This window comes from Trachypithecus francoisi, unplaced genomic scaffold (genome assembly GCF_009764315.1).
Source record: "Trachypithecus francoisi isolate TF-2019V2 unplaced genomic scaffold, Tfra_2.0 Contig01579, whole genome shotgun sequence".
Lineage (NCBI taxonomy): Eukaryota > Metazoa > Chordata > Mammalia > Primates > Cercopithecidae > Trachypithecus > Trachypithecus francoisi.
Window position 1 is genome coordinate 13,386,251 of NW_022681442.1, and position 13,538 is coordinate 13,399,788.

At 36.6% G+C, this 13,538-nt stretch overlaps 1 protein-coding gene across 1 annotated transcript in view; it reads right to left on the minus strand.

Moving 5' to 3' along the window:
- The window catches only part of LOC117069847 (formin-like protein 18), a 166,459-nt gene that overhangs the window by 143,533 nt on the left and 9,388 nt on the right, over positions 1–13,538 (minus strand). The window contains exon 3 of the mRNA XM_033188336.1: positions 461–588. Within this exon, the coding sequence (XP_033044227.1) occupies positions 461–588 (128 nt within the window). The remainder of the gene's footprint in view (positions 1–460; positions 589–13,538) is intronic.

Genomic DNA, 13,538 nt, shown 5'->3' on the forward strand with positions numbered 1-13,538 from the left:
TCTCCAGCCACATTCCCTCCCGTAACCCTCTGTTCTAATGCAGGAGACCACTTGCCATGCTTGCAGGGCATGCTCCTCACTCCCAGTGTTTATAGCCTTTGTTTCCACTGCTTAAACGCCCTTTCTCCTGATTCTCCCTTTTCTTCCAAGGAATAGCTCAGATGTCACTTCACATGTAAAAATTGTCCTGTTGGAATCAGTTGCTTTCTCAATGCTTCTGTGGCACTACATCCCTTTCCTTGCATGTGGTTCATTATGTAGGTCTCTGTCTTATTACTCAATTGAAAATCATGGACGGCAGGGATTTCATTTTCCATCTTTTCATTCCTAGCTTCTAAGTTTATAGAGACATAATAGTGCTCAGTAAAGGTTTATTGGATAAAAAAAGCAGGGAAAGGGCATTAAAAGGGGGAAAGGTGATGGAAGATGGATGGTGAGCATGAGAGAAGGGTTGGCAAACCTTTCTTCCTCTTAGGTAGCCAGGCAGTCAGCATCATCACCAGAATCTTCAAATATTGCAGTGGCTCTCTGTGGCTCAAAGCCTGCCTTCCAACTTTCAGAATATCCCATCCATCACCTTCTGAGAGTCTGTTCAAATAAAATAAATGATTTAAAATGTATAATGTAAAGAGGTCCCTCAGCGAGTTTCTCTGTGGTGATGGAACAGCTCTGTATCAAATAGTGATGCTGGCTACATGAATCTGTCCACCTGGTTCTCTCCCACCCACTACTAGTCACGTGCAAGAAACAGGAAGTTTTCCAACAGTTGGATATACAACAAGCAGATCTTACCCATGGTGGTTTAAAGAGGATAATTGTATTGAGTGAAAGGTTAGACTAGCTCAGTGATTTTTAAAACATATAGACTCTGCTAGTACAATACAAAGATTTCAGCTGTCTGCTGCAAAACGAGAAAAGAGGACAACAGAGTATACTAGTCATTTTAAAGTTGATCTATCAATTTTAAGAAAAGCTCAATCTTTTATCCTGACATTATGTCCTCTGAATTTTGTTTGTGCATGTTGAACTTCATTTATAAACCTATTTTTGTTTTGCACTGCATTTTATGAAATAATGATGATAGTAAATGATTGTCTAAATTTACTTAGCAAAATTTAAAACTGGAAATTCTAAGACCCCTCCCCATTTTTTCTTATAATTCTACCAATTTCCGAAATCCAAAATCCATATTAGAGCATATTAACTATGCTTTAAAAATTCTAATAATTTTTCTTTCACTTAGTCATCTATCCAGGGCCTATTATTTGCAAAGCATAGTCCTCAACAGTATGGGATTCTGCCTTCTAATAACAGAAGATAAGATAGGTGCAGAAATATGAAGCAAAGCAGAAAGTGAAAAGTGCTGTGTGAAGTTTGGAAAATGAGCTGGAAATTTATTCAGATACCTGCAAACATTGGCAAAGCTGGAAATGGTGAGGACCAAGATGTCAAGTGGCATGGAAGTCACTGGCTAGACCTTTCTATAGAAAAGAAGCCTCATATCAAAATTGACAAGAATGAAGGCTGGGAAAAGGCAATGATTATTAAGTTTGAAATAAACACACTATACTCAAGCAACTGTAAAGGGACATAGCTAGGAACCAGAATACATGTCTCAGAGGAGTCTGCAGTGCGTGGAGGAAATACAGTCATTTATCGAGGAAATAAAGTCATTTATCTTTGAGCAGTTTAGCAATCAAACTTTTTACCATGCTGAATCTGAAAAACTACTGAGTCTGACCAAATAATTATTTGATATTACACTTTTTAAAGTTGAATCCTTAGTCAATACCCTAAAAAGAAAAAAAGCAGTACCTCAATGTATGGATTACATAAAATGGTGAGCAAAAGGAAAAAGTGAAGACAGAAAAAGAAGGACAATGTGAAATAAAAGACAACCACAGAAGTGACCACTGCAAATAGGGGGAAGGCAGAGAAGGGATGGTGATGGAAGACTCAGAAATTCCTCCTGAACAGGTTTTGTTTTCTCACTTTTTAAAGTCACTTAGATCTTCATTTACGAAACATATAAGTAACTGTGCATTTGAAAGCTCTAGAGTAGACGCTGTATTTGTTTCAGTGTCTGCATAGGTAAAATTCCAATAACCAGACTCATAATTAATTATGCTAGGTGTTTTATGCAATATAGTTCCAGGAGTTTTAAAGCTTGATCTAACAGTTTTCCCCAGTTTATAATGATTTGCTGTATTACATTAATAATATAACAGCAAAATATTGAAACTACATTTTAAGAGCTAGAAAAACAAGAGCATTTTCTGTATCATATCATATTATATGTATTACTCCACAGCACATTTTTCTAATATGATCATTTACAGTGCCAAAGAACTAATAATTCAATCCCTAGTCCTCGCTATTTTTGTTCCTAATGATGTCTATTTCAAATGTGGGTTTTATATTAGGTATCTATTGCTGTGCAACAAACTACTGCAGACTTAGTAGCTAAAACAACACACATTCACTACCTTAAAGCATCTGTGGTTCAGGGGTCTGTACATAGCTTATCTGGATCCTTTGCTAAGAGTTTCACAAGGCTACAATCAAGGTATTGGCTAAGCTGCATTCTTATCTGGAGATCCGACTGAGGAAAAATCTGCTTCCAAGCTCCTTCAGATTGTTGGCAAAATTCATCCCCTTGTGATTGCAGGACGGAGGCCCTCAGATTGTAGAGGCCACCCACTGTTCCCTATCACATGGACCTCTCCATGGGCAGCTCATAACAGGCCAGCTTCTTTCTTCATGAGCAGCATGAGAGTGAGAGCTAGCGAGTTGGAGCCTTATATAATGTGATGTAATCATGGGAGTGATATCCCATCAACACTACTGTGTCCTAATGGTTAGAAACAAGTCATAGGTCCTGCCCACACTCAAAGGGAGGGCGTTATACAAGGGAGTGGACACCAAAAAGCAGAGTTCATTGGGGGTCACTTTAGGGTCTGCGTGCCACAGGTGCTAAAGTAAACTTTTCATATTTGGGGTACCTTTTCACATGCCAAAAATAGATATAATTTCCTCTAAATACATGAAGATAAAACTTAGACATAATTTTGGGCAAGCACAGTGGCTTATGCCTATAATTTGAGCACTTTGGGAAGCTGAAATGTGAGGATCACCTGAGGCCAGGAGTTTGAGACCAGCCTGGGCAACAGAGTGAGACCTCATCTCTACTAAAAATACAAAAATTAGCCAGCATGGTGGTGTGTGTTTGTAGTCCTAGCTACTCTGAAGGCTGAGGTGGGAGGATTGCTTAAGCCCAGGAGTTCAAAGTTAAAGTGAGTTGTGATGGCACCACTGCACTCCAGCCCAGGTGACAGAGTGAGACCCTATCTCTTAAAAAAAAAAAAAAAGGAAGACAAAATTTAAGAAATGAAAGTGATAATATGAAATAGCATTCTAAAGAGAAGGACACATTTAAAATAAAGAGAAAAAAATTAAAAGGTACTTTTTGTCAACTCAGAATAAAATAAATTTCAAGCTTAAGCTTAAAAATTATTTAAATAATAATTAATGTGGAACTGAATAAATAAGTAAAATGAAAACTAATTAAATAATTTGTGAACTGAACAAACAGTTAGCTAGCTGCTTTCTTGAAATTTTAAGTGCTAGCAATATTGTTATATGCTAAAATAGGATTCAGAAATAAAGTTCAAAAAAAAGCAAGAGAGTGGAAGAAAATATTGACACATATTTAACAGAGACTTAATATTCAAAATACATAAAAAGCATCAACAAGTCAATAAAGAAAAAACAACCCCAAAGAAAAGTGTACAAAAAAATGGAATAGGCAATTCAGGAAAAAATATAATTATTAAATAAATAAAGAAACACAAAATTGACCATATAATTAAGTAAATAAATATTAGAACAATAATGAAATATAAATATCCACTCACACAGTTGGAAATATAGAACAAAAATGTTTATAATATCAGGAGCTTTCAAGGATGTGAGAAAACAGGTATGCTTATATGTTTAATGAAAAGATAAATAAGCTTTTCGGAAGGCAATTTAGTCAAACCTGTAAGACTTTAAAAAGACTATTTGACTCAGCAATCCCATTTCTGGGAAGCTATCCCAGAGAAACACTGTCACTTTTTTAAAAGTAATATACAAGAATACTCATTGTAGCACTTTCATAACAGTGAAACGCTGAAAATAAATGTAGTATAATAGAAAACTGAAATATGATATAACCATGCTATGAAATTATATGTAGCCAGTTAAAAAAAAAAAAAGGTGGTATGTTTAAAAAGAGCTCATGGCATATTGAGTGAAAAACAGGTTGAAGCATAACAGATAAATTATGATCTTAGTTATGTAAACAATATATGTACAGGTATGTATACATATGCGTGAAATCAATAGAAAAGACTGAATGCACATCCAACTCTTGACCATCATTTCTTTGGCAAGACATAGGAGGGAGTCAGAGAGACTCATGCTGTGTGTGTGTGACTTGATTTGCTTGGCTCATATGTGCTGAAAATGCACAATGAGAGCAGAAATAAATGAAGTGGTATTACCTTTGTCTTTGCCATTCTAAATGGAAAAAGCAGTTGAATAGTAAAAATATTAACAAATATTTTTAAAAAATCAACCACCTCAATTACTTTGTGCCCTTCCTTTCAACTAACTAACTGAGCTAATTTTCTGGCTTATGATAAATGTAAAAAAAGATTCAAAATTAACAAGAAACTTCTATTTCTATCTATCTATCTATCTATCTATCTATCTATCTATCTATCTGTCTATCAATCATCAATCTAACAATTCTCTAACCCTGCTATTTTTATGCCTTATCTGTTCTTGATAGTTTATACGAATTCATTCCGGTCCTAAAATGTTTACCTTTTCCCTCTCAGAAGGTTTATTTTCCAAAATTCATGACATAACAAGAAATAGAAGACCTGCATCAATATAGCTGAGGATTTTAGCATCATCTGGAAAACCTTTCTAGCCTATGTTCAGCTTCCCCATATAAAAGTTGCCAGTAGCTCTATTTTCTTAGCAAAATGATAACAAGCTGTAAAGGGTTTACCACACAATTCTGATTTATTCTGTCACAGTGAAGGACTTTTTAATGCTATGTTGTGTCACTTTTTGCTGATATGAGCGTTACCATAGCCAGTGCATTTTATTATAATACAAGTATTATGGAAAGCAGCAAGTACCTTTTTTTCTTAAAAAAAAAAAAAGGTTAATCATACTTCTTTTACATCAAAAAAGCAAACAAAAGAGCTTAAAAATTAAACCAAAAATTAAAAGCATATGGTATGGGGTCATTGCATTGGATTGGGTAAATGTATATATAAATTATACTTCGACCTGAAGGGTCTCCTTGTCCATTTTTATTTTATGATTACCTCAAGTCAATGTGGTGCTGTGTAAAAGCTTACCTATGCTGTAGTCATTCCATAAACTCCATGAAATAAAACACATCTTTCTGGCTCAATGAAGTTCAGAAAGCTTGGGTCTTCACTCCTATAAATGTATCATATTGCATTTACTGGCTAATAAAGTCTCCAAGAACAAGACTGCCCTGCTTTTCACAACTTGATCCTTTACAAATTTACAAATGTAATGCTTTAACCTACTTGAACTCAACTCTGGCTTACTGAGGAAGATGGAACCAAGGGAGAGTGTCTGTTCCCAGTTAGCAGGGCTCCAGCAGCCAGACCAGGAGGGGCAGCCTCATGCATAAGGGGTGTGGCTGGCCTCTGCTAGAGGTTTGTGTAGCCTGAGTTAATGAGGTTAATGAACCAAGGTCAAAACAAGAAGACAAAAGAAGAAAGTGGGCACTGAGAAGGCACAAAACAGGGACCTGGTACCAGAAGGCTAGGTCAAGAGGTAAGGGCGAGATCTGTTATCAGGCTGGAAGCCAACTCCCTGAAAACCAAACAGAGATAAGAGCTGAAGGACAGGTAACATTCTTTAGACACTAGGTGTTCGTTTTTTCTTAGGCATCAAATGGTTAGAGGAAATTTCCCTGCAGAGCTTCTGTATTTAAACATTCTTAGCCATCCCACCTGAGGAGGCTGTGACAGTCAAGTGGCCTAGAAGGTTCTGCAATAACAAGTTCTTGCTCATTCAAAGTCCATTCAGAGAAATTCATTTAAGTTTATTTCCTTAAAGGATATAGTTTAGACATAGAAGCTCCAAAGGTGGTATAAATATGTAAGGAAAAACTATAACAACATTGTAGGCAGTAACTTGAATGTGACCTTGAATAAAATAAGTTTTTTTAATCAAACAATAAAATGTTTTGTCTACACAACTCAGAGCATTCTGAACTAGGAAAAACAAAATAAGTTTGTGTAGGAAGTAGAGGGTGGGTGGAGAAAAGAAAGACTAAAGAAAAGAGAAGGCTTAAGAGGTAGTGGGAAGGAGGGGTGAAGAGTCCCCTCTGAGCAGCAGGAGGGTGAAGTACACACTTCACTCACCAGGTAGAATCTATTCCCATTGCAGGCTCAAAGGTTTGAAAATTATCCTTATGCAAAGCTGAATATTTTCTGAATTTCCTGGATGTTTGACAATGAGTCTATTAACTTAGTCAAGTGGATAAAGTTATTTGCTAAACAATTCGAAGAATTGCTTTCGTTTCAGTGACAACCACAAAAACACCAAGCATACATGATCTAGGTAATTTCAAATCAAAGTATTTGTGCCTAAAGTAATTGCCTCATTTTCCATTCCAAATGTGCTAGTTGATCTTCACTGGAAGCATACAACAGATGGTTTTTCGAGTCTGAAATGTGTATACCCCTTTTGTATCGATGTTTTTACCAGGGACGACACACCGGCTACAAGTGGCTAAAGCACCTCTACCTGCTTCTCTCCCTTCCCAAAGAAAACACAGATCATGATCACCACCCCAATTGTGACAGTAGAGTCTGTCACTGTTTCCTGAATCGTCTAAACCACTGAAAGCACCAGTGACCACTAGCCACCTGTGCTCAGTTGTGCAATCTTAAAACAATTTAGAATCTTATTGAAAGTGAATTATTTTCATCAAAATGGTGGTAGCTCTGGCTCTCCTTAGATGAATGTGGGACCCTCAGGAAATAACATTGTGCAAGGTCCCCATTTGCTAACATTTTTATCCAACTGAAAAATCAAGTTACATGACCCTTTGTGGTGGCCCTAAAGAATAAGAGAAGGGCAGTCTGAAGGTGGCCTGTGGAAGTCAGGAAGGTTATAGAGAACATTCCTGGGAAAACAAATGCCCTTCACCTTTCTCCACTTCTATTCCATACCCTGTGATATGAGATGGTTTTTTTTTAAATAAAAATATATATGAAGACAACCTCCACTATTTCCTGAGTTGCTGTCTTTGTTTTTACAGGTCAGGGGATTGAAAAAACCATCTTTAACACATAGAACTGAAATGCCAGTTGTTCTGTTTCTGTAGTCTTATCTTTATTTCTGATGCAGTTGAGACACCACTATATATACATATACACACACACACACATATATATATATACACACACACATACATACATATAAATATGAAAATAAGAGAAACACTTTGCAGTGAAAAATGTGTTTGTAGTCGTAATATGCTTGCCTGAACATTTTGGGAAATATTTGCTTATTTCTCACAACAAATATTTGGCAGAGCAACTGTGCCTTAAATAGTAGCTAAAATTCTGTACACTGTTACTGGAGGACTGGCAAACATTCAGTCCAGTTAAATGGAGTATTGGGCCTCTACTCTGTGCTTAGCATCTCTAAGTGCTGGGAGATACAAAAGAAGTGTAAGAAGCACTTCCAGCTTTTCTCAATATTTTTGAAGAGACAAAGAACTATGCAAGAGAGTATGTAATTAAGTACCAACATGCTTCATGCTAAGGGTATGTTTTTGTTTTAAGCCTTTAATGAAAAAATAAATTGTATCAAAACTCTATTAAGAAAAAAGGTTAAGTTTTCCTGGGAGTAGTGGACGTGGGGGGAGATGAGAAGGGAAGACTTTAAAGTTAGATCATACCAACACAGGTAATCAGTGGGGCAGCAAGTATCTCTGCCAGATTATCCTTACACAGAGCTGAGTTTGAATTCTGACTCCTTCAATCATTCATTTTGTGATCTTGGACAAATTTTTAGCTTATTTGAGCTTCCAATTCCAACTAAAGATAATAATGTAATTTATTTATCTCAAAGTCTCAGTGAAGTGGGGGTATAAATGTAAAAGACCTTTATTTTTGTCCAATCACCACTTTTAGCATTGATTTGGGCAAATCTGCCATTCTCATTTGAGAGCTAAAACTCTTACAATTTCCTGTCCCTATGTTAAAACAGTACTGAGACCAGGAATAATTCTCTCTCCCTGTGTTCAACAATACTGAGACCAAGAAAATAACATGAATGCTTGATCCAGAAAAGGGCTATTCTGAAAGAGAGAACTATAAACCAGTTCTCAAAGGTAAGCTGTCAACTAAACAGTTCATAGATTAAGACTAGCACCTTCCTCAGAGGACTGACTTCAAGCTCTTAGCCTTACTTTAAACTGATCAAAGCTATTATGTCACACTGCGCAAGCTCATCCCGTTACTCCCGCCCCTGCCTCGCAATACCTTAAAACAACCATCCGAGGTCCCAACACCTTTTCCTGATTCCCCCACTTTGAAGTACCACTAAGACTCCGCAGATCTAATAAACTTCTCTTCGCTTGATCTACAGATTTTCCTGTTTTTTCTTTACAAGAGTTTATGGTAGACACATCCCTTAACAATACCTTCAACAGGTTTCATAATATTCTAAGCACACTGGAATTAAAACACATACATATCTGTTCAGCTTACAAAGTTCAATTTATATCCTCTCGAAAGCACTCGCCCAACCTTACCTCACCGTCCATGTGTGGCTCAAAGGACTTGGAATGGGGAGGTAGCTTGGTCCTCTCTTTAAATGGGAGTGAGATAGGAGGTGGAGGGGATATTTGGTTTGAGATGACCCTACTTCCTTTGAAGACCCAACACTACCAGGGAAAAAGGATCTTCTTGGGTAACTGGTCACTTATTTGTCAGCAGCGTGGAGAGGTGCTTTTCCATTTTGCTGCTCTACCTGGTTCCATACATTCTTATCTCCACCAGTATGGTGGCCCCTGTGTAGACAGTGGCTTGGCTTTTTCTGGTCATAGTGAGCATCATGCTGGCCCCTCCATCACTGATGTCTCACTCTTTTTTTTTTTTTTGAGATGGAGTCTTGCTCTGTTTCCCAGGCTGAAGTGCAGTGGCATGATCTTGGCTAACTGCAACCTCCCCCTCCTGGGATCAAGTGATTCTTCTGCCTCAGCCTCCTAAGTAGCTGGGATTACAGGCGCTCACCACCACACCCAGCTAATACACACACACACACACACACACACACACACACACACACATACACATATATATGTATATATTTAGTAGAGATGGGGTTTCACCATGTTGGCCAGGCTGATCTCAAACTCCTGACCTCAAGTGATCCGCCCACCTCAGCCTCCCAAAGTGCTGGGATTACACATGTGGGCCATCATGCCCAACCTGATGTCTCACTCCTAAGGGATCACCCTCTCCATCAGTTCTTGCCTCCAAAACCTTTTCTTGGTGCAATGTTGCCCCACTCTGCCCTCTCTTACAAACTCTGTGCTCCTTTCTATGGAGCCACAGGAACTACTGAGAAAATGAGATTAATAACGGAACACTGCAGTGAGAATTAAACACACTACTAACATATGTGGCACACAGGCAATAACTAGTAATCTTCTTTCTTCCCTATTACATGCAATGCACTGTATTAGTGATGGTACCTTTGTAGTTAGGAATGAAAATATGAGTATTTTTTTAAGTATATAAGAAAAGGTTCACAAACATTTATACTTTAAAACCAAAATCTAACCTACAGTGATTTCATTAAACTACAAATGTAGATTTACCAACAAGTCTTTTAAAATTCTAGTCAAGACCAATAAGGAACAAAACATTGATACCACAGTGACACTTCATTTTGACTGTTTTTGTTGTTGTTGCTTCTACTTTTTGTTGTTGCTGTTGCTGTTTCTTCTTAATAATGAAATAATTTTTAATTCAGCATCTGAAAAGCAGATGCTTCATTATTGATGAAACTAGGCTCCATTCAAGGTGTGAAATTAATATGTGCCAACACAAAAGTGGGACATTTCTCTTAACATTTTCCATGACATGTCTTAAAGACTATTGCCATTTAGAGAGATTCAAGAGAGCAGAGTGAGAAATATTTATAACATATGAGTGTAATAAAAAAAGTTTAATCATGAACTACCAATACACCAAACTGGTAGGACAGAGTTTACATTAGATCACAGGAATGAATATCAAAAATACAGGCAACATTTTTGAAAAAACAACCAGCAGTGAAAAATTTATTTATAATATAAACCAGACACTCCAAAATAATTTGTGGTTTACTTAATTCTTACCGTTCATCCTATATTCTTTTGAATAAGCTGAAGGAAGGCACCCGAGTAACTACCTCAGCTGTTTTTGATTCTGATTCTGAATTTTCCATGAGATGAAAACTCTAGTCTATATAACAAAAAAAGATGGCATGTCATTTTTTTTAAGTTAGATTTTTTTCCCGTGGTGTAGATACATATTAAAAATAAATGTATTACAATAAATTACTATATTTCCAAATTTTCTCATTATTTTTGGGCAAACAATAATTGCATACAAATTCTGAATAAAGGAATATCACATTGCATCTTATGTGTTCTGAAATATGCACTCATAGAAAATCATTATAGTAACAAAACCAGCTGCATGTAATAGAAAGCAAATGATTTACAATGTTACTGTGAGAAACTACTTTATTTCATATTATCATAAAAAGAACAGAGCTGAATATTTGCATGACAAACAGAAAAATCCAGAAATTCCAAATGCAACTCAGTTTTTAAAAAAATTTAAATTGGTATTAATACTGGAAGGTGATTTGAAAAGCCTTCCACTCCAGAGAATATTAGCAATTATAATTTGCAAAGTCATTATTAGTCCAACAATTGAAAGAAAAAATCTACAAACATTAATATAGAAAAAAATGGAGTGATATGTGCTTCTATCATACAACATCTATGTTATAAGAGCTTATACTTAGTGATTTTGAATACTATATTTCATTTAAACTGAGAAGTAGAATGCATTTTTGTTCTTAAGTGAAGCTTGACCCTGAAATTTGAAACACACCAAAAGCTTTCAATGACTGTGTTTTAATATGTTCTATATGCCAGTCATTGCATCTGCCGACCACAGCTCCATCCAGGTGAACTGGCCCTGCCCACATCCCTAAGTAAAGGGAAATTCTATGCAGACCTCAGAGCCCTAGCTCTCTCCTTTCACCCAACCACAGATACGGTCACGGAGCCAGAGCTGCTATGATATGTCCTGCATCAAGAAAAGCTGATGCTTCCTTTCAATCATGGAAGTTAAGGCTAAAAGCTGTAAGTCAGTGTCACAAGAAATCCTGGCAAGAAGAGGGAGCATTAAGAGGAGGAAGCAGAACAGGAGTAGGCAGTAACTACTACTGGGAGGGAGAGACAAAATACAGAGTACTAGGTGACAGTGAGGAGATGGAGACATAGGGAGAAGCAGCCAGGCATGTCAGGAGTGGATTACCTGTACAAGCTGTGAATTCCTGCTGCCAAGACCCCTCAAACTCCAGCTAAACTCCAGGACACCTAGCCCAGGACTGACTCCTAGGCTTAAATATCCATGAAATTCCATACCTCAGTTTTGGTCCACATATATCAATATAACAAAACCATTCTAAACAAATTAACTGGTATGAGTCTCAGGTTCCTGCAGCCAAAGGATATATAAATTATATACATATGTATAAAATTCAGCATATTAACTATATATGCCTATAACATAATAATTAGTATATATTGTTTGTGATTGTTATCTATTTGAATTATATTTATAATAGTACACAATGTATACTACAATGTATTTGTTTCTAATAAGTTTATAATACTAAACATAGAAATTACATATAGTATGTATGTTAATATTACATATTATGTGTATAATAGGTCATTATATATATCACAAAACCAGAGAAAAGTTCCAAGACTCAAATATTTATGCCTGAAGTCCCAGCTTCAAAACCCTTGTTAAAGTTATTAAATTCAAAGTGCTCTTTAGCGATCATGCTTTTTGGAGAAGCAGCTCATTCAAGTTTTCTAATAAATTTTATAGTGGATGCACCGAATGAATAGAAAATATATTTTAAATATAATAGAAAAAAATACATTACATAAGCATAGTAAGCCAGCTTTGGGGTTAAGTCTTTATTACTTATCACCAAGTATCATAATGACACTGAACTACAACACAACAAATATTACAATAGAACAGGCCATCAATCCAAACCTTGGAGTTATCCTAAGATGTCCTGCTTTATAAATGTAAACACTGATTTTACCTAATCCATAAAAAAAAAGCGACAAACCATGTGAGGTGCTGCTAACTGGCCAAATAAGATATGGACTGTGACAATGTGTAGCCATAGAGGGGTGAAGACAAAAATCTGATCGATGTATATTTGAGAGAAAAAGAGCAGAAAGAGAAAGTAAATATGAACAAGTCTTTCAGTAAGTTTTGCTCTAAAAAGAAACAGAAAGGTAGCTGGAGAAGGTACAGGGGTGTATGTGCAAGTTAAGTTTTTTTTTCTTTTTTTAATGTGAGAAATAATAGATAATATTTGTAGGTTGATGAAATTGATCCAGTAGAGAAGAAAACAACTGAGAGGATGCAGGAGGGAGAAAGGATAATGGCAGATGCAAAATCCTTGAGAAGACAAGAAGAAAATGAAGTCCAATACCTGAGTCCTCAGATGGGAACACAGATGGGTGATCTAGTGTAACAAGAGAGGAGAGGTACGGCAAGTATTGGGGCACCTTCATAAACTATATTTTTATTAGTTCATCTCAAATTTGCATTAATTTTACAAGCTGCTACACCACAATATCAATTTCTACTGCAGTGAGAATCAACCAAGATCCTGCATCTTTTCCCTGTATGTTGTTGGTAGGTCACCCAACCAAAATGCTCTTAATTTTTAAGACCAAGTTCACCAAGGACATCAATTCAGGTTTATGCTAATGTATCTGGAACATTTAGTCCTACTGTACCACCACAAGCTAATAGTATAGGAGACCTAAGACCATCTCATCACATCACAGAAGGCTCCTCAAACTCTTGGGCTCTGGCCATGACCTCACTTTGCTTACAATGTATGTAGCAGGTACAGTATTTCAGGCCATATACTCAGATGGTAGGCAAGAACTGTAACTCCATTTCTCTATTACTCAACATAATCTCTATTTTGATTCCCCTAGTTCTACTCTTGTCAAAATGTAGCCAGAAAATGTCTTATCTACATAAATTCAGGTTTTTAAACTCAGGTAAAATTTCCATCTCCCTATCCATCTCCCTGAGACCAAAACTAAGTTCTGAAGGCTGGACTGAAATTGAGGCCCCAGGGAGAAGCCCAGG